Source organism: Apodemus sylvaticus, chromosome 13 (genome assembly GCF_947179515.1).
Source record: "Apodemus sylvaticus chromosome 13, mApoSyl1.1, whole genome shotgun sequence".
Classification (NCBI taxonomy): domain Eukaryota; kingdom Metazoa; phylum Chordata; class Mammalia; order Rodentia; family Muridae; genus Apodemus; species Apodemus sylvaticus.
In genome coordinates, this window is record NC_067484.1 from 37,304,407 (window position 1) to 37,326,337 (window position 21,931).

At 39.4% G+C, this 21,931-nt stretch overlaps 1 protein-coding gene across 4 annotated transcripts in view; it reads right to left on the minus strand.

The window, feature by feature from the left end:
* Positions 1 to 827: 827 nt before the first annotated feature.
* The window catches only part of LOC127664063 (interferon-inducible GTPase 1-like), a 71,285-nt gene continuing 50,181 nt past the window's right edge, over positions 828 to 21,931 (minus strand). The window contains exons 1-2 of one of the 4 annotated variants that reach the window (XM_052155945.1): positions 10,797 to 10,947; positions 828 to 3,660 (exon numbers count right to left, since the gene is read on the minus strand). In XM_052155945.1, coding sequence (XP_052011905.1) covers positions 2,386 to 3,639 — 1,254 coding nt within the window. In that variant the 5' untranslated portion in view covers positions 3,640 to 3,660; positions 10,797 to 10,947 and the 3' untranslated portion in view covers positions 828 to 2,385. Of the gene's footprint in view, positions 3,661 to 10,317; positions 10,422 to 10,796; positions 10,948 to 21,931 lie in introns of those variants that run through there. The other 3 variants (XM_052155947.1, XM_052155948.1, XM_052155946.1) reach the window with 3 other exon arrangements.

Consider the following 21,931-nt stretch of genomic DNA (forward strand, 5'->3'; position numbering starts at 1 on the left):
CTTGACCTGACTATTGGGAGTTACCATTTTCTATAATTCTCTTTCATGTGCATTGTATTCTACTGCACATTTTGGTGCACATTTACTTCTTAAATGGAGCATAGGTTGTCTGGTGATTCTCATTAGCTATCTTTTTTGGCAAGTACCTCAACTTTATGGCAAAAATACTTTGGAGTAATTGGTGTTTGTGAGTGGCATAGCTTCTAGTAAGAAAGCAAGTCAACCACCAGCATAATTTGCATAGCCGGTTAGGGAGTGATTGTTTTTCCTTTTTAATGTTAATATGTTAATCATATGTTAATAGCCCAAACCCTCAGTGGATCCTGTTGGGAGGAAAGTCTTTGGGAGCATATATGCTTGAACTAGTCCATGAAAATGGAGCCCAAATGATGAGATCATAGGAAGAAGAGACAGGAAATCCTTCTCTGCACACACACTGTGGAAGACCAAGCGAAGTCATTACCAGAAAGGATTTGGTAATTACCTTTCACTGAGGATTTGGCCACATCAGTACCTGGGTCTCAGATATCAGTCATTAGAAGTGTGAGAAGAAACTTCTGTTCTTTAACTCACCTAGTCCATAAGGTTATAGCTGCTCAAACAATTTAAGAAACCATTCTCCACCATGAATAATTTTTCCCTTTATTCTGTGTTTCCCTTTCTGTCTTACTAATACATGTGCTGTTTATTTGTACTTTGTTTTAAGGAAGATAAAATGTAGACTAGGGAATGAACAATGAGATAATCAGCACCTAACAGGAATACTAAGGACAGGTTACTGTGAAACTATGATGGGTTGTTGGGGCTGTCAAGTAGCAACAAATGCCTTTATTCAGAAAGAATTTATTAAATGACTTTTGATATTGATGTGGATAAGAGCAGCCATTTACTATCACAGCATTCGAAACACCAATCATTTTAAGGCAAAGAAATTTCATCATCTCCCCTAGTTCTTGCATTGAATTAGAGAGCTTCTTTAGTATTTTCTCAAGGATTCCTTCTAAACAGGATTTTTGGAAATTCTTGGTCATTATTAAGGCTATTGTGATCTCTAGATTTTTGTTTCTCTCCCCCTTTAATTTAATCATATATTTAATTTTTTCTTAATTTAATTTTCTTTTATAAGTACTTGCCTTATATGTATGTCTGTTTATCACTTGTGTGCCTAGTCTGTGTGGAGGTCAGAAGATGATATGAGATCCCCTGGAAAAGGAATTGCTACTGTGTGGGTTCTGTCAATTGAATCCTGGTCCTCTGCAAGAGCAGCTAGTATTCTTAACCTGTGAACCATCTCTCTTAATCTCTAAGCCATCCCTGTACCCTGCCCCCCTTTTGCCTTTTTCTGGATCGCTAGGGATTGAACTTGAGGCTTCATGAGTGTGAGGCAGGCAAGTATTATACCACTGAGTTACTGCCCCAAACCTTCATTCTTTTTTTTTTTTAAATGAAAAAACTTTTTTTGTGTGTGTATTTCCATGTGTGTGTACAGGCATGACCATGACATGGCATGCATGCAGAGAACAGAGGACAAGATGAGTGTTGGTTTTCACCTTCAACTTGTTTGGGCCAGGGCCTCTAATTCCCTGATACATGTGTTAGGATAACTGGTCTCCATGATCTTCCAAAATGTTACTCTCTCTGCCTCCCATCTCACCATAGAAGTATGTGGATTACAGATGCTTAACTGGCTTCATGTGGGTTCTGGGAATCAGAACTCAGGGCTTCAGACTTGCAAGGTCTACTTTATTGAGCTACCTCTAAAGGTTTCTCCTTTAATTTCTCTATCTAGAGAGTCTACAGTATCAAGTTTAAGGTTATGTGGATCATTATCAAGAAGTCACAGCAGTGTCTTGAGTCAGCTAGTGCCAGTCTTTCCACAGGTAAAACAAAAGCAAAAACAAAAAACAAACCAGAGAGCTATGAAAGCGTGAAAGTGGGCTGCTACTTAGCCCTCTCTCCATATACACAGTAGTTTTCAGCTAGGGAATGATACTACCCACAATGGGAGGGGCTTCCTATCTCAATTAACATAAGCAAAATATTTTCCCAAATGCAAGTACAGAGGTTCATTGTTCATGTGACTCTAGATTTGGTCCAGTTGACAATTAACCACCATAATGCTAATCCTGAACATGGATGTCAATTTTTAATAAACAAACTTAAATATAAACAAAATTATTTGATCTGAGAGTTTACTCAAAGTGAGGAGATATATTTTTTAGGAATCAGCGTATTTATTCATATCTGATTCCTCTTGCTACAGCTAATGTGGATACATTATCACTAACTATGGATAAAGCCTGAATAGCCTGGGCAAACCCAATATATTGTTTCCTAGTTTTCTGTTATTGATTCTGGTTTTTTTGACAGTCACAGAACTTCAGCCTAATTAGGAACCAACTTGTTTCTTAAACATATCTCTTTGAGAAGAGTTTTAGAGTCCTTAGTCACCATGTCAAGGAAATAAAATTTCAGGTAAAATATTTCTCTAAGATAAAGATTTTTGGAAACTAAATACCCATTAGCCAAACAGTACTCCTTATAATATCTTGAAAGCCTTTCTTGTACTGTTTCTTCATCTGTAAGTTTGAACACCTTTGGAGATTTCAACATGTCTTCCACCTGATCCATTGGCATTTTCCAGTCCATAGCCAAACTCTGCAAAGATTCGTCATCCACTCCAAACACAGTGCGGTAGGACTTCATGCTTTTCTCTAGAATCTCCAAGTCACTGTCCAAGATGAAGGTCAGTGAAGGGATGATACTCAGTAGGTCAGCTGCAAAGGCTTCCAGCCAAATCTTCTGTTTCAGAAATTGCTGCTTCTTTTCAATGGCTGAATCTGTAATATTGGGTAAGGAGAGCATAAAATTGTGTCGCTTGTATACAGGGAGGTCACTTATCAGCTTGTCCATCATGATTGGGAAATCATAGTCAGAAAAATTTCTATTAGAGATCAAGAAGATTGGCGGCTCATTCATGTCATTTTCCCTAAAGTTCTTTACACAGTTAAAGCGGATGTCCTGCAGGACTTTTTCTCTGTCAAAGGTTCGAGGTTTGCATTCCTCTTCGTTCCTTAAGTCAGAGTCCACCTTAGTTCTCACGAAGTAGAATTCCTTCTTCATCATGCTGATTGCTTTGGCGAGGTCTATATCATTTTTCTTAAAGCGCGTGGCCGAAATAATAATGAAGAAGTCATACTCATAGAACTTCATTTTCTCCAGGTAAGTTTTTGGTGGGAAATTTGTGGTTCCAATCCCAGGCAGGTCCCAAAAAACCACATTGGGCATATTGGGGTGATTGTATGGTTGTCTCTCCATGGTTGTCTCCACCACCCCAGTTTCAGCTGCACCTTTCTCTTCATGCCCAATGCCTCTCAGGGCATTGATGAAGCTGGACTTCCCTGATCCAGACTCCCCAGTGACAGCAACATTGAGCGGGGTACTATCGATTTCTTTTAATGCATCTCTGATTGCAGAGTTTGCCCCCTGAATGTTCCCTTTTGTCATGCTTAATTCAACTGAAGTGATGATTTCCTGAGAAATGATTTTGTTTCCCGTCTTAAATTTCTTAAAATATTCAGTAAAGCTGGAGGCCAAATCTTGGTGCTCATTCTTAGGCGAAGAGAACAGCTGACCCATGACTTCAAGCAAATAAAGGCACTGGAAGAAAGAATGGAGAACAAAGAGGGTGTGAATGACAAGTCAGATCTTCACGGTAGAAAACTTCATGCACATTGCTACATATACCATTCTTAGTAGTTGTAATTATGCTTTTAAATTCCCTTATGTTTATTTTACACAATTGGGACTTTGACTAACATTACCAATTTTATTTTTCCCACAGCCTGGTGGATTACCACCTTGCTTTTCCCTTCTATGAGGTTGTCTACTCTAGTCTTCACCTAAGAGTGACAGAGTAGGGTCATTCTTTCTGCAGGTAGCTGAGATCATCACATGAGGCTTTGATGGTTTATTCTTTACTGTCTCTTCACAAGTCCATTTTATCTTTCAGGCCCCTCTGTGCTTCTGTGACATGTAGATCACAGCAGCAGAGGCCCCTCCCCTTCCGGCTTCCAGTGTGATTCAGTTGTACCTGCTCACGGGCTTCCTGTCGCCCTGCTTGGGCTGCATGTCTGTAACTGTGTCCATAATACTTATAATCTATGCAATTTAGCCATTGTGAACTGTTCACTTCTTATGGTACTTTAAGGGAAGATACTGCCATACTCTTCTTATTCCTTCCGCTTAGACCTGGTAATAGCCCCTTATACTTTCTGGCTTCTGGTTGTCACACAGTCCCTTATTTATCTGCTCAGGCTATTCAACATTCTGAATTTGCCGTTTTACTGAAGTCTCATCATTTGAACATTTATTAATGGTTCCTACCTGATCTGTAATACACAACACTTTCCCAATAGAGTTGGATTGAAGGCCAATGGCCAAGCCTCTTTCTAAGGTGGAATGGGACCAATCATTGCAAAATGTAATGCATATTTATATGGGGTGTAGTGTCTGCCAGTCCAGTCACTAATGTCACAAAGATATGTTTGGTTTCCTTTGAAGAAACCTAGCTTCCCTTAATAACAGCAGGGGAGCCAGGTAACATTCTATAAGGGACATCACCCATGTCAGCAGATGCTTGGTTCACAGATGGTACAGCCAGGGTATCTGTACATTAAAAATGAACACAGGCAACATATGCAGGAGTTAGGACAAAGAGTAGTCAAGGCTGAGTTGGTTTAAATAATAGTAACTCCTGAAACTTGGATTTGACAATCTGTATTGACACTTGGGCTATACCCAGAGGCTTGGCTTTATGAATATCCCAGAGGGAAAAGGAGGACTGGTAGGTACTGGATCAGATACTATGGAGATAACAGATGTAGAAGGACACATATAACTGTTCTATAGCAGTCAAAACCCCAGGTAGTATTTTAGGTAGCATTCCATGACCTACAGAGTCCTTGAAACCAAGAAGCAGATGCCATGGGCAAAGTATGCACTATCTACCCTTGGATGCCAGTAGACAATGTTCCTAGGGTTCATCCAAAATCTGAGCAGAAGCCTGGCAGTGATGGCAGTCCTTTAATACCAACACTTCAGAGGCAGAGGTAGGCAGATGTGTGAGTTTGAGGCTCGTCTAGTCTGCAGAGTGAGTTCCAGGACAGCCAAAACAACAGAAGCTGAGGAACTGTGTTTTGATAAATAAAAACAACACCCCAAAATTTTGGACACATGACGCTAATGTGAGATGGAAATATGTAAAGCCATTGGCGTTCCTGTAAAATACTTGTGTATTCTGACTGCTGTGCAGTCATGTGAAGTCAGCCCCCATGTATGGATGGTCAGAAAGGACAAGAGCAAGTGTCAATCAGTTACTGACTAAACAAGGCAGGCACCTTCATGGACAGGTGCCATCAGCCATTCAGCACCTTCAAGCCATTCTTTTCTTTATTGTCAGCTAAAATGTTATTGTTGACAGATGAGGATTCCAAGAGGCAGTTCTGTACATCACTTTAAGATGAGCACGCTCAGGGAATGTAATCCGGAAAGTTCACACATTTCTATATTAAGATGTATGCACCCCCTAGATAAAATTCCTATGCTTTGTTTGTTGGGGAGTGAGTTAGAGCTTTGCTTTGGAAATGACTCCTGGACCAGCTTTGCCTGACTCAGGTATGAAGTATTTCTCCATGGAGAAATACTTACTATACGACTTGTTTATTTTGGGTTTGTACTCACTAAGAGGCAGACTCAGTGGATCAGGTTGCATATCTGTGTTACCTAGATAAAAGCTTTTAATTGATGGTTAAATTAAAGAGGCTTGGTTCAGGAAAGACCCTTCTCTACTGCAGGAAATAAAACAGAAGGGAAGCATCTCAGTGACCTGGATTTCAGCTTGCACACAGCCAGGCGGTCCTGAAAGCTTTGTTGTCTCTCTGCCTCTTCAGAAGTTGTTCCAATCTTATCAGTGTTGCAGGACCCTTGAGCCAGCTAACAGTTCTGTGACCAGATGAATCAGGGAAGCGTGCAGAGGCCCAGCCACAGGTATGAGACTGCATCTTGAGCCTGGGTTCTGGAGAACTGAGACGCATTCTCGTCCACACAGGCTCCATGGAGACTAACAGGAGTTCCCTTCATCTGGAATGGGAGGCTGGTCAGGGAAACTTGACTGTGATAGCCCTCAAAGGAGGTCTCAGGAGATTAGAAGCAATTTTGGGTCTAACTTCTAGCAATCTAAAGTGTTAGCAAGGGCCACATTATTTCGTTAAGCAACCACATTTAGGCTGAATTATGATAATTTGAAAATGATAGGTCTCCATGAATAGAATCACCCCTAGATTTTTGTACCCCACACCTGCATAGACTGCTTGAGTGGGAGCACATGCTACAGGCTCTTTATCTGGCACATGGCCCAGAAACTCCCCCTTTTCTCTGGGATCCTAAAAAGGGATTTCCCTCTCTGCCATGTGGGCTTGATCTCAGAGCCTCTGCTGTGCATTGTCTGCCTGTCAATGGCATCCACAATTCCTTCTGTGCCCCAGTATGCTGCTTGAACCCCAGACCTGGCATCTTTCCTGATGGTAAGGAGGTGGAATTTCTCATCCTATAGATCTGCATAAAGGTAAATCTTTTCAGGGTATGTGTGTGTGTGTGTGTGTTTGTGTATGTGTGTGTGTGTGTACTTTTTTTGTCTTATTGATTGGATGGTTTCCTTTTCATGTTCCACATCATCTAGTTATGTGATTTTGCAACTTAGTTCTGTAAACACCAAAGCCAAATTTCAACTGAGTAAAGAAAAGAGTTTGCGGTTAACTACTCTTCTCCGCCCCTACCTCCCAAGCCCACAGTGCCATACCACTTCCTGTTTAGTTATCCTGTTTACAGTAAGGGCTACATGCTAGGATACAAGTTTTCTAATTTTCTTCAACTGAAAGTTAAAACTTTAAAAAAAAAACTTTTAAAGATCGAAGCTTACCTAGAGATATGGGTAAAAAATCAGAAGAGTAGAGGACTTAAAAAAAATCCTGACATGATAAATTTAACAAAAGAATTCTTGTGGTTTTCTTCAAGTGTGTTTGATGTATGTTTTCATGTATGTTTTCATGCATGTGAATGTTGTGTCCTGTCTACATGTATGCTTATGTTCACATACTGCTTACATGGCAACAAATTGCCTTGCAGTGGGCATTAAGCTAAAGTATAACTAGCAGATTAGCTTAAATGCCTTTTAGTTCACATAATTTAAATAAATCTTTGAGAAATAACTTAGATTTGTTGGTAAAAGGTGAGGCTGCCTTCAGAATTGTTAATGTGTATTCTTCCTGGGCTGCTGACCAATTGGGTTAATAATTGTCTCTTAAATGTTATAATGCTCCTTGCTTCCCTGAGACAGATTGCAGCTAGAACTACTATGATTAATTCCGTATAAGATAAAGCTCCTACCCAGAGACAATGGAGGCTCATCTCTGAGCCTGCCCAGCCACAGGACAATAGCATAACCAATAAAACTGAGCACAGACACTGCCTAGAATAGCATCTGAAAAAGATTTGTTTATGTTTCTTAAAGGTTTATAACTGTTTTGAGTTAAAACTTATCTGACTTCTAAGTTAAATGCACATATCTATTTTATTTTGTCCTCTGAGGATATGAGCCGCGTGGCTTCTGGCTTAAGGTATCTATGTGCTCTGTTCTCTGCTTCTTTCCAGAGCCCTGACTGTTGCAGTAGGGGACATAGTCTCATTTTTGATTAGAGCTTCATGGGGCCTGTTCTGATAAATTGGTCTAATTAAACTTATGACCCTGTGATAAAGCAATCATTCAACCTTGCCAGGTCTTTAGGGCAAAAAATACCTTAGTTTTTTTTTTTTTTTTTTTTTTTTTTTTACATCATTATGCTTTACAATATTACAAAATAAAATCAGGATCCAATAAGTAAGAGAAAAAGTGCTTAAACAGTCATAAGTATGTGGTTACATTTTTAAAGAAAATGTTTAAGAAAAGGAATTTTAGCTTGTAAATGGGATTTGTTCTACAAGGATCATTCCAGGGTAAGGGGGTGAAACAAACGAAAAACCCCAAGTCTAATCTGCCATAAATATTTTATAAAAGCTAAAAAAGCCCATGGGTGTGATTAAGTTGGCTATAGCTAAAGGGTTTCAAAAATTCCCAAGGTCACAGGTCACTACACTGAAACAAATCTAAAAATCTAGTCTTGTTCATAGCAAGGAGGCTTCCTGAAGAGACTGATATGCTTTTGGTTTCACTTACAAAAGAAGAATTTAATTAGAATAATATTCATGAGAGCAATGAGTTAGAAACTGTAACTCATTAACTAACAAAATGTAATGTAACTCACAAAATGTAATGAGTTACAAAAACATGAGATTCAACAGTAACTTATGGGACTAGTAGAGAATACATTTTTATTTAATGTTATGGGATTCAATATCTTAATACCTAAATTCATATGTAGCTTTCTTGTAAAATGATCTGAACTTAATGTTTCCTTAAGATAACTATTTGTGTTTTCTCCTGACATGTGACTGCTGACAAGGACAGGCTCTCTGCCCCAGCACCGTTGTTAGCAACACAACAAAGTGCCAAGCAACAGTGGTGACAAAGCCAAAGCTCTCCTCCCCATACTCAGAAAAATGGTGGCCTTACAGAGACATAACACAACATGCTCAGGTGGGGGAGGTGCTAAGCCCCTGGCCTCCTGGCTAGGTAATTCCTACTAAAGTATCCATGAGACTCCATGACTGAGTCCCCTCTGAATTTTGTACCCCAAGCTGGGCAGGTATCCAGGTTATATTCAATCAGCTTTAGATAAAACTAATGGGGGGAGAGGGGCCGATTTAAGCTTTCCTGATAGTTACTGAAATCAATTACTGGGTAATACATTTGGTCAATTACAGAAGCTGACTGGACCCTGACAAAAAATGAAAACAATTAAATCTATCAAGGCAAGCAAGAGCCTGCACACACTGTACATAGCTTGAGTGGAGGGAGAAAGGCATGAAGACAAAAGTTGCTGGAGATCTTTTCACAAATGATTCCCATTCTTTTAGTTTCCATTCTCTGTTCTAACTACACACTGAAGTTTGTCTTGGGTCAGCAAGATGGCTCGGTACTTGTCACTAAGCTGGGTGATCTGAGTTCTAGTCCCAAGACTCACATAGTGGGGAGAGAGAAGTGACTTACACAACTTGTCTTTTGACCTCCACATGCATGCTATACCATGTGAGTGTCCAGCTTCAGTACATGAACACACACACACACACACACACACACACACACGAATAAATAGATGTAATAAAATAGGTAAAATGCATTGTACAATATTCTCAAAGAATTACTAACATGATAAAGAGGAAAATTAACAACAGAAACAATGGTCTTCAATGTCTTTGCGCTGCAACTGAGCACAACAAATGACAGTGATATGAAATATCAATCCTTGCAGAGGGATGCATTTCTTTATTAGCACCCCAGTTCTGTACTAAACCCCATGAAGTTAAAGAGGATTGCCCAGTTAAAAATATCGGCAGCATCTACTACTATTGCGTTGGTAAATGGACCTGTTGTCAAGCTGCCTTCTGCACATTTCTGATTATGCCAGAGGTGAGTGATGTTCTCAGCCTTTCTCACACAAGGGGTTTGTTGCTGTTCTTTGTGTCCCATTTGTTTTCTTTTTTGCAATGGGTAGGACTCTAATGCTCAGTCTCATAACTGGTCAAAGGGCTGAGAATAAGAGACTGTTAAGTGCTCATTCCTAAAGAGAACAGGGAGGGACTTCTATATCAACCCCCTGCTCCTCACTGTAGTCAGAACACATCATGGAAGAGCCATGGACTGGGGCCCCGGCAGTGGTGTGACTTAATGTCTTACTAATGTGATGTGGAATCTGGATGCATGGCAGCTGCGCGAGACTTACTTGAGATTCAATCTGTCAACATTTTAGCATTCATGAGACTAGGGGCACGGGAGGCCTTATCCTTAGCTGAGGAGATAGTAGCTTAACCTAAGATTAATGGCTGGTGGGGGGAGGAAGTGCCATTTTTTTCTCTTTACAGCTGTAAGTAACTAGAAAGCTGCACCAAGAACATGCAAGTGACCATAAAATCAGTGGAGTATCAAACAACAACAACAACAAAAAAGACAAGAGAACAGAGCAGCAGTCACTGGGAAGGGGAAGAGTCCCGGGGAGAATAAGGGCGAGAAAAGAGAAGAACGATGGGGAAGATGATGACAGTATTATAGCCACGTATGAAATCTTCATACAATAAGTAAAAATACTTTAAAGCAAAACAAACAGACAAATCCTAGGATTGCTCCCCGGCAGGTGACAGACAGCAGAAGCAGTGCTCAGAGTGCATCTTTTCTCCAGTCTAGCTTCCACTGGAGTTTAGAGTAAATCTGCTGAACTGGGTGGAGAGACGCAAGAAATCAGTGCTAGGAATAACAGGATCGAGCCACAGCAGTTTTCATAGACTCTGTAGTGACAATTCACAACACATCCTGAACGCTTCCTTTTCAGCTGTTACAGGAAGTAGAGAACAAAGAACTGCCCCCCACCCCAAACTAGTTAAGTTTAAAATAATACTTAGGTCATTCTGTTAGGTCAATCTGAAGAACATCTATAAACAAGTCCTCACTACCTCTATTCGAAGGCCCCTAGCTTCCAAACTGTGGATCCCAGCTCTGAGGCTGTGTCTCCAAATGTCTTGTTACCCACAGGCTCCTTAGGAAAGAGAAGATGATAGGGAACAATGGGATTTGAATGCTGAGTTACCAGAAAATCCTGTGTCCAGTGAATGCACTCACTGCTCCGGAGAGGAATTGTCCTTGGCTGTGCTGGGGTCTCCTTCTGCTTCTTCAGCAGAAACAAGAAAGTTGGGCAGGATTTGTATACTCTTCCTGCTTTTGTCTCCAGTTCAGAGTGTGCTAGCCAATCACGAGGGAGGGTGCAATAACAGGAGAGGAGTGCATCAAGTCTCAGAATACCCTGCATTTCCAAGAACATGAAAGTGAAACTAAATTAGCTTTCATTCTTCTAAAGAGATTCAAATAAGTGGAAACTATGTTATAAACAAAGCTGTATTAACACTGCTTTAACGAGTGACAGTAGCTCCAGGAGCAACTTAAATGCCTAGGTTGGAAGATCCTCCATGGCCCTTAGAATTAATTTCCCTTTCATCCTTGTGCTAGATTGTTTTATGTCAATCTGACACAAGCTAAAGTCTTTGAGAGGAGGGAACCTCAGTTAAAAAAAATGCCTTCCTAAGATCAGGCTGCAGGCAAAGCTGTGGGACATTTTCTTCATGAGTAATTGATGAGGGAGGCTGCAGATCATTGTGGGTGGTGCCATCCTTGGGCTGGTGGTCCTGGAGTCTATAATTAGCAGACTGAGCAATCCAGCAAGTGCACCCCTTCATGACCTCTACTTCAGCTCCTTCTCCAGGTTCCTGCCCTGTTTTCTTTCAATGATTAACAGTGATATAGAAGTACAAATCCAAATAAACTCTTTTCCTTCCCCAGGTGCTTTTGGTGATTCATCTCACACAAAGACATCACAATTTCTGATTCCACAAACACATCCTGAGTTGAAGTGACATAGCATAATTTCAGAGTCCTGGGCAACTGCCAGTTTTAGTTGCTCCCCTGCCCCCCAATTTTGCCCTCTGACTACAATCCTATTTGGCCCTGTGACTATAACCCTATTTTCTGTTATGGTGTCATATTCTTTAGTTGTTAGTACTACTGTAGCAGACTGTAGGGAGAACTGGATCATGGGTGTAGAATTTGGGAATGAGAAGACATTCAGGGTTGGAAAGTCACCGTGGCAGCTCATCAGGACTGCACACATGGAGATCCACACTCCCGTCCCTTTTCTACAGTTCTCCATAAATCCAGGAGTGGGTAGTGTTTATGAACATTTCAGCAAATTCTAACAATTAAGTCATTTGTCCCAAATTACATAGGATGGCATCTTAGGCTTATTACTGCTGTGATGAAACATTAGGAGCATAGAGCCCCGAGGAGGGAAGGGTTAATTGGCTGATACTTCCACATCACTGCTCATCACTGAAGCCAGGACTAGCAGTACAGGAGTATCCCTGCTCACAATGGACTGGGCCCTACCCCACCAATCACTAATTAAGAAAATGGCCCCACGGGGCTTGTCTGCTTATAGCTATGTTTCCTGGAGGAAATTCCTCAACTGAGGTTCTCTCCTCTCAGATAACTATAGCCTGTCAACTATAGTTGACATCAAACTAGCCAGCACAGAGGAAGAATTTTCCATCATTTAAAAATGACTGCCATTCAGTCACTGATTAATTGAAGCTTTCCATATGATAAAACCAACCTTTGTGGATGGAGATTCAGAGAGAAGCAAAGCCTTTACCCAAATTGGTTTTCCTTGCCTCGAATTGAGTGAGAGACAACACCTGTGATTAATGATAGTCCAGTCTGTTGTCTAATGTGTACCTCAAGAAAAATCTCCTGTGTAGATAGCAAGTAAGGTCAGGTTAAAAGCTATGAGCCTGACACTAATAAAAATATATGTTGTGGGCACTGGAGGGATGGCTCCATCATTAAGAACATCATTACTGTTCTTGCAGAGGACCCTGGGGTGTGTTTTCCAGCACCATTATCAGGTGACACAGAACCGTGTGTAACTCCTGTTCCATAGAATCTGATTCTCTCTGGCCTCTGTTGCTGTACCCACATGGTAGTGATAGCCTTACAAAGGTGCATGTGCATGCACACACACACACACACACACACACACACACACACACACGCACGCGCACACACACACACATCACATCACATTTTTATTTGGGGGGCACTGACCCTCAGTGTTTGTAATGGTTCTTTTAACTCAGGATGTGCTAGTGAGGATTATTCTGATAGTACAAGGAGCCCAACAGTCTTTTTTCTGTCCCTTCTCCTCTTCCTCCTTCTTCTGATGGTGTCCAGGGATGAAATGAAGGACCTAGCTCCTGCTGGGAAAAAAATCTTATTTCCCAATTATACCTCCAAACTTTCAGTCATCTCTCACTAGTACATTTGTTGAAAATGCTCTTTCTTTCCACTGGATGATTTTAGCTCCTTTGTCAAAGATTAAGTGATCATAGGTGTGTGGGTTCATTTCTGGGTCTTCAATTCTATTCTGTTAGGCTGCCTTCTGGTCACTGTACCAATACCATGCAGTTTTTATTACTATTGCACTGTAGGATAGCTTGAGGTCAGGGATGGTGATTCTGCCAGAGTTTCTTTTGTTGTTGAGCATAGTTTTCGCTGTCCTAGGTTTTTTTGTTATTCCTGATAAATTTGGAAATTTCTCTTTCTATGAAGAATTGAGTGGGATTTTGATGGGGATTGCATTGAATCTGTAGATTAGGCAAGAAGGCCATTTTTACTATATTAACCCTACCAATCAATGAGCATGGGAGATCTTTGCATCTTCTGAGATCTTCTTTAATTTTTTCTTCAGAGACTTGAAGTTCTTGTCATATAGATCTTTCACTTGCTTGGTTAGAGTCACACCAAGGTATGTAATATTATTTGTGGTTATTGTGAAAGGTGTTATTTTCCTGATTTCTTTCTCAGCCTGTTTATCCTTTGAGTATAGGAAGGCCACTGATTTGTTTGAGTTAATTTTATATCCAGCCACTTTGCTGAAGTTGTTTATCAACTGTAGGAGTTCTCTAGGAGTTCTCTCATTTTTTTGTGGTCACTTAAGTATATGATCATATCATCTGCAAATAGCGATACTATGACTTCTTTCTTTCCAATTTCTGTCCCTTGACCTCCTTTTTGGTCTAAATCCTCTGGCTAGGACTTCAAGTACTATATTGAATAGGTAGGGAGAGAGTGGACAGCCTTGTCTAGTCCCTGATTTTGTGGGATTGCTTCAAGTTTCTCTCCATTTAGTTTGATGTTGGCTTCTTGTTTGCTGTATATTGCTTTTGCTATGTTTAGGTATGGGCTTGAATTCCTCATTTTTCTAAGACTTTAATCATAAGAAGGTGTTGGATTTTGTCAAATGTTTTCTCAGCATCTAATGAAATGATCATATGTTTTTTTTTCCTTTGGGTTTGTTTATGAACAAACATTACATTACATTGATGGATTTCCTTATATTGAACCAACCCTGCATCCCTGGAATGAAACCTACTTGATCATGGCGAATGATCATTTTGATTCATTCTTGGATTTGGTGGCAAGAATTTTATTGAGTATTTTTGCATCAATATTCATGTGGGAAATTGGTCTAAAGTTCTCTTTCTTTGTTGGTTCTTTGTGTGGTTTAGGTTTTAGAGAAATTGTGGCTTCGTAGATAAAATTGGATAGTGTTCCTTCTGTTTCTATTTTGTGGAATAGTTTGAAGAGTATTGGTATTAGGTCTTCTTTGAAAGTCTGATCGAACTCTGCATTAAACCCATCTGGTCCTTGGCTTTTTTTTTTTTTTTTTTTTCGGTTGGGAGACTATTAATGACTGTTTCCATTTCTTTTGGGATTATAGGACTGTTTATATCACTTATCTAATCCTGATTTATCTTTGGTACCTGGTGTCTGTCTAGAAAATTGTCCATTTCTTCCTAGATTTTCTAGTTTTTGTTGAGTATAGGCTTTTGTAGTAGGATCTGATGATTTTTTTTTTTTTTTTTTTTTTTTTTTTTTTTTTGGATTTCCTGAGTATCTGTTGTTATGCCTCCTTTTTTTTCTTTCAATTTTGTTGATTTGGATATTGTCTCTGTGCCTTCTGGTTAGTTTGGCTAGGTGTTTATCTTTCTTGTTTGGAATGAAGTTTTTCTTTTAATATCTTCTGGTTAAAGTTTGAAGTCTCTTTTGTCAGATGTTAGAATAGTGATACCTGCTTGTTTCCTGGTTCCATTTGATTAGAGTACTTTATCCATCCTTTTATCCTAAGGTGGTGACTATCTTTAAAGTTAAGCTGTATTTTTTGTACTAGATAATAGATGGATGGATTTTGCTTCATGATCAATTCAGCTATATATCCTGACTGGAGAATTGAGGCTATTTATTTTTTAAAGTTATTAATGAAATGTAATATGTTTACTGTGGTTATCATGATGTTGATTTTTGTGTGTTCAGTGGTATTTTGTGTGTTTTTTAATTTATTTATTTTCTATATTCTTTGTTTATATTCTAAAAGCTTTCCCCTTTCCAGATTCCTTCCCTCCATATGTCCCATAAGTCCTCTTCTCTCCATCCATTCTCCTATCTTTCCCCCTCCCTTTTTTCTGTCCTGGTACTCCCCTACAATGCTGAATCAAGCCTTTCCAGAATTAAGGTCCTTTTCTTCCTTCTTCATGGGAATCATTTGATATGCTAATTGTATCTTCAGTATTCACAGCTTCAGGGCTAATTAATATCCACTTATCAATGATTGCATTCCATGTGTATTCTTTTGTGATTGTGTTACCTTGCTTAGGATAATATTTTCCAGTTGCATCCATTTGCCTAAAAAATTCATGAATTCATTGTTTTTCATTGCTGAATAGTACTCCATTGTGTATATATACCACATTTTCTGTATCCATTCCTCCATTGAGGGTTATCTGGGTTCTTTCCAGCTTCTGGCTATTATAAATAAGGCTGCTATGAACATAGTGGAGCATGTGTCCTTATTGCATGCTGGGGAGCCCTCTGGGTATATGCCCAGGAGAGGTATAGCAGGGTCCTCCCGAAGTGTCATGTCCAGTTTTCTTAGGAACCGCCAGACTGATTTCCAGAGTGGTTGTACCATCTTACAATCCCACCAGCAGTGAAGGAATGTTCTTCTTTCTCCACATCCTCGCTAACACCTGCTGTCTCCTGAGTTTTTAACTTTAGCCATTCTGACTGGTGTGAGGTAAAATCTCAGGGTTTTTTTGATTTGCATTTCCCTAATGGCTAATGATGTTGAGCATTTCTTAAGGTGCTTCTCAGCCATCCGAATTTCTTCAGGTGAAAATTCTTTGTTTAGGTCTGTACCCCATTTTTAATAGGGTTATTTGGTTCCCTGGGGTCTAACTTCTTGAGTTCTTTGTATATACTGGATATTAGCCCTCTATTGGATGTAGGGTTGGTGAAGATCTTTTCCCAATTTGTTGGTTGCAGTTTTGTCCTTTTGACAGTGTCCTTTGCCTTACAGAAACTTTGTAATTTTAAGAGGTCCCATTTATCAATTCTTGATCTTAGAGCATAAGCTATTGGTGTTCTATTCAGGAACTTTTCCCCTGTGCCTATGTCCTCAAGGATTTTCCCCAGTTTCTTTTCTATTAGTTTCAGTGTGTCTGGTTTTATGTGGAAGTCCTTGATCCACTTGGAGTTGAGCTTAGTACCAGGAGATAAGAATGGATCAATTCCCATTCTCCTTCATGCTGACCTTCAGTTGAAGCAGCACCATTTGTTGAAAAGGCTATCTTTTTTCCACTGGATGTTTTCCACTCCTTTGTTGAAGATCAAGTGACCATAGGTGTGTGGATTCATTTCTGGGTCTTCAATTCTATTCCATTGGTCCACTTGCCTGTTCCTGTGTCAATACCATGCAGTTTCTTACACTATTGCTCTGTAGTATTGCTTGAGGTCTGGGATACTGATTCCCCCAGAAGTTCTTTTACTATTGAGAATAGTTTTAGCTATCCTGGGTTTTTTGTTATTCCAGATAAATTAAAGAATTGCTTTTTCTAACTCTGTAAAGAACTGAGTTGGGATTTTGATGGGGATTGCATTGAATCTGTATATTGCTTTTGGCAAGATGGCCATTTTAACTATATTAATCCTACCAATCCACGAGCGTGGCATATTTTTCCATTTTCTGAGGTCTTCTTTGATTTCCTTCTTCAGAGATCTGAAGTTCTTGTCGTAAAGATCTTTCACTTGTTTGGATAGAGTCACACCAAGATACTTTATATTGTTTGTGGCTATAGTGAAGGGTGTCATTTCCCTAAATTCTATCTCAGCCTGCTTATCCTTTGAGTATAGGAAAGCAACAGATTTGTTTGAGTTGATTTTATAACCTGCCACTTTGCTGAAGTTGTTTATCAGGTGTAGGAGTTCTCTGGTGGATTTATTTTGGTCACTTATGTATACTATCATGTCATCTGCAAATAGTGATAATTTTACTTCTTCCTTTCCAATTTGTATCCCTTTGACCTCCTTATGTTGTCTAATTGCTCTAGCTAGAACTTCAAGTACTATATTGAAAAGATATGGAGAGAGAGGGCAGCCTTGACTAGTCCCTGATTTTAGTGGGATTGCTTCAAGTTTCTCTCCATTTAGTTTGATGTTGGCTTCTTGTTTGCTGTATATTGCTTTAACTATGTTTAGGTATGGGCCTTGAATTCCTGTTCTTTCCAAGACTTTTAACATGAAAGGATGCTGAATTTTGTCAAATGTTGTCTCAGCATCTAATGAAATTATCATATGGTTATTTTCTTTGAGTTTGTTTATGTAGTGGATTGCATTGATGGATTTCTGTATATTGAACCATCCCTGCATCCCTGGGATGAAGCCCCCTTGATCATGGTGGATGATTGTTTTGATGTGTTCTTGATTCAGTTGGCAAGAATTTTATTGAGGATTTTTGCATCTATATCCATAAGGGAAATTGGCCTGAAGTACTCTTTCTTTGTTGGATCTTTGTGTGGTTTTGGTATCAGTGTAATTGTGGCTTCGTAGAACAAGTTTGGTAGTGTTCCTTCTGTTTCTATTTTGTGGAACAGTTTGAAGAGTATTGGTGTTAGGTCTTCTTTGGAGGTCTGATAGAATTCTGCGCTGAAGCCATCTGGTCCAGTGCTTTTTTTTTTTTTTTTTTTTTTTTTTTTTTTTTTTTGATTGGGAGACTTTCTATGATCACTTTTATTTCTTTAGGGTTTATGGGACTGTTTAGATGACCTATTTGGTCCTGGTTTAATTTTGGTGTTTGGTATCTGTTTAGGAAATTGTCCATTTCCTCCAGATTCTCCAGTTGTGTTGAGTATAGGCTTTTGTAGTAGGATCTGATGATTTTTTAAATTTCCTCAGTTTCTTTTGTTATATCTCCCTTTTCATTTCTAATTTTGTTAATCTGGATACTGTCTCTGTGCCCTTTGGTTAGTCTGGCTAAGGATTTATCTATCTTGTTGATTTTCTCAAAGAACCAGCTCCTGGTTTTGCTGATTCTTTGTATGGTTCTCTTAGTTTCTACTTGATTGTTTTAAGCCCTGAGTTTGATGATTTCCTGCCTTCTACTCCTCCTAGGTGAATTCCCTTCTTTTTGCTCCAGGGCTTCCAGGTGTGTCATTAAGCTGCTAGTGTATGCTCTCTCCATTTTCTTTTTGGAGGCACTCAGGGCTATGAGTTTTCCTCTTAGCACTGCTTTCATTGTGTCCCATAGTTTTGGGTATGTTGTGTCTTCATTTTCATTAAATTCTAAAAAGTCTTTGATTTCTTTCTTTATTTCTTCCTTGACCAAGGTATCATTGAGTAGAGTATTGTTTACTTTCCATGTGTATGTGGGCTTTCTGTTGTTTTTGTTGCTATTAAAGACCAGTTTTACTCCATAGTGATCTGATAGGAGGCATGGGATTAATTCGATCTTCTTATATTTGTTGAGGTCTGTCTTGTGATCAATTATATGATCGATTTTGGAGAAGGTACTATGAGGTGCTGAGAAAAAGGTATATTCTTTTGCTTTAGCATAAAATGTTCTATATATATATATGTGTTAAATCTAATTGGTCCAAAGCTTCAATTAGTTTCACTATGTCCCTGTTCAGTTTCTGTTTTCCTGATCGGTCCATTGAGGAAAGTGCAGTGTTGAATTCACCCACAATTATTGTGTTAGGTGCAATGTGTGCTTTGAGCTTTAGTAAAGTTTCTTTTATGAATGAGGGTGCCTTTGCATTTGGAGCATAGATGTTCAGGATTGAGAGTTCTTCTTGGTGTTTTTCCTTTGACCAGCAAGAAGTGTCCCTCAGTGTCTCTTTTGATGACTTTAGGTTGAAAGTCAATTTTATCTGATATTAGAATGGCTATTCCGGCTTGTTTCCTGAGACCATTTGCTTGCAAAATTTTCTTCCAGCCTTTTACTCTAAGGTAGTGTTTATTTTTAACTCTGAGGTGTGTTTCCTGTATGCAGCAAAATGTAGGATCCTGTTTAGGTATCCAGTCTGTTAGTCTATGTCTTTTTATTGGGGAATTGAGTCCATTGATATTAAGAGATATTACGGAATAGTGATTATTGCTTCCTGTCATTTTTGATGTTATCTTTTATATTTGATTGGTTATCTTCTTTTGGGTTTGATGAAAGAAGGTTACTATCTTGCATTTTCCAGGGTGAAGTTTCCCTCCTTGTATTGGTGTTTTCCTCCTATTATCCTTTGTAGGGCTGGGTTTGTGGTAAGATATTGGGTGAACTTGGTTTTGTCATGGAATATCTCGGTTTCTCCATCTATGGTGATTGATTGTTTTGCTGGGTATAGTAGTTTTGGCTGGCATTTGTGTTCTCTTAGAGTCTGCATGAGATCTGCCCAGGATCTTCTAGCTTTCATAGTCTCTGGTGAGAAGTCTGGTGTGATTCTGATAGATCTTCCTTTATATGTTACTTGGCTTCTTTTTCTGCCTTTAATATTCTTTCTTTGTTTAGTACATTTTGGGTTTTGATGATTATGTGACGGGAGGTATTTCTGTTCTGGTCCAGTCTGTTTGGAGTTCTGTAGGCTTCTTGTATATTCATGGGCATCTCTCTCTTTAGATTAGGGAAGTTTTCTTCCATAATTTTATTAAAGATATTTGCTGGCCCTTTAAGTTGTAAATCTTTGCTCTCATCTATGCCTATAATCCTTAGGTTTGGCCTTCTCATTGTGTCCTGGATTTCCTGGATATTTTGGGTTACAAGTTTTTTGCATTTTGCATTTTCTTTGATCGTTTAGTCCATGGTTTCTATGGTATCTTAGGCATCTGAGATGCTTTCTTCTATCTTTTGTATTCTGTTGTTGATATTTGCATATATGGCCCCTGATTTCTTCCCAAGGTTTTCTATCTCCAAAGTTGTCTCTCTTTGTGATTTCTTAGTTGTTTCTACTTCTGTTTTTAGATCCTGGATGTTTTTGCTCAGTTCCTTCACTTGCTTGTTTGTGTTTTCTTGTAATTCTTTGAGAGAATTTTGTGTTTCTTCTTTCGTGACTTCTGCCTGTTGATCAAAGTTCTCCTGTATTTTTTTAAGTGATTTTTGCATTTCCTCTTTATTGGCTACTATCGTTTGACCCATAATCTCCTGAATTTCTTTAAGTGATTTTTGGTTTCCCTTGTAAGTGCGTCTAGCATTTGATCATCTTTCTCCTGAATGTCTTTAAGATATTTATTTATGTCGTTTATGTGTTCCTTTAACAGCTTCATGACCAGTGATTTTAAATCCAAATCTTGCTTTTCTGGAATGTTGGGGTATCCAGAACTTGCTGTTAATGGAGAATTGGGTTCAGATGCTGCCATATTGCCTTGATTTCTGTTAGTAACATTCCTACGTTTTCCTTTTGCCATCTAGATCTCACTGGTGTTAGTTGGTCTTGTTGTCAATGCAGGACTCACCTGTGCAAGCTGCCTCCCTGCAGCAGGCCTCTAGATGCACCGCTAGCTCCCTGCAGTGCTTGGGGACTGGGTTTGTGGTCCTGCCTGCTCTCGATCTAGAGGTGTTGACTGGAAGGCTCCTGCCAGAGGCCTCAGGGATGGATCCTCTTCTCTGCTGGGTCAGAGGGACTCACCTGAGCAAACTGCATCCCTGTGGCTGGCCTCTTGATGCACTGCTGCCCCTCTGTCGGTATTTTGTGTTTTTTTTTTAATTATGGCTTCATGCTTCTTCCCACAGAGCCCCTGCCATTCTCTTTCCTTACTTACCCCTGAATATTGCTTCATTTATTTTCTTTATGTTTGATTTGTTGGATATATATGTTTTTATGTCCATTTTTATTCCATGACTTTTTAAAAATAACTTGATGGAAAGTTTTTCTTTCTTCTTCAATAATGATGGACAGTTTTGCTGGGTATATTAACGTAGGACTTGGAATACATTGTTTCAGATCCTTCTGATTTTCAGTGTTTCCTTTGAGAAACCAGCTGTTATTCCAATAGTTTTCCTTTATATATAACTGGGTTTATTTTCTCTTGGAGCTTAAACTATACTTTCTATGTTTGCATATTTAGTGTTTTAACTATGGTATACTTTCCACCAGCTTTATGTTTGTGCTTTCTCAGGTATCATTCAGGTAAAGTTTGTTCTCCTTAAGTTCCTTTTTCTTAACTTCGTTGAGATGTTTTTAAATATGTGTATGCTTTGTTAAATTCCTTGAATTCTTTGATGAAATTTGTAGTTGTTCTTATGCATGTCCTGAGTTCATCTTGGTAATTCTCATTGGAAAACATTTATACAGAACTGGTAGATTTCAGAGAGAATATACTGGGTTGATCTTTTATATTGTTGGCATTTTTTTGTGATGTGATTAGTCAACAACAACTTTTTTTGTTGTTGTTGTTGTTGTCCTATGTCTGATGTAGATAAGCAGGTTGGGGCAAAAGAGAGGATGTTTGGGCAATTTGAGCCCAGAGGTTGGAAATGGCTTGAGTGGAATGAAGTCAGATGGTCAGAGGGGACTGAGATGGTGTACAGAACATTTCTCCTGGTTTATGTCTGGAGTGTGGAGTAGATTAGGCTGAGTGGAAAGGTTGGATGTGGTGTGGGAGGGTCCTCCATGCAGAATATTAGAAATGGCTACCAGTGCAGGCAAGGGAGGCAAGAATAGGCCAGGGTACTGGATATAGAACCCTGGCTAGATCTGTCAGGTTGGGGAGAAGTTATGGGCTGGGCCATTCAAGGAGACTCACGAAGTTCTCACTGGGCTACACCTGGAGAAATAAGTGGGAAGTCTGGTTGAG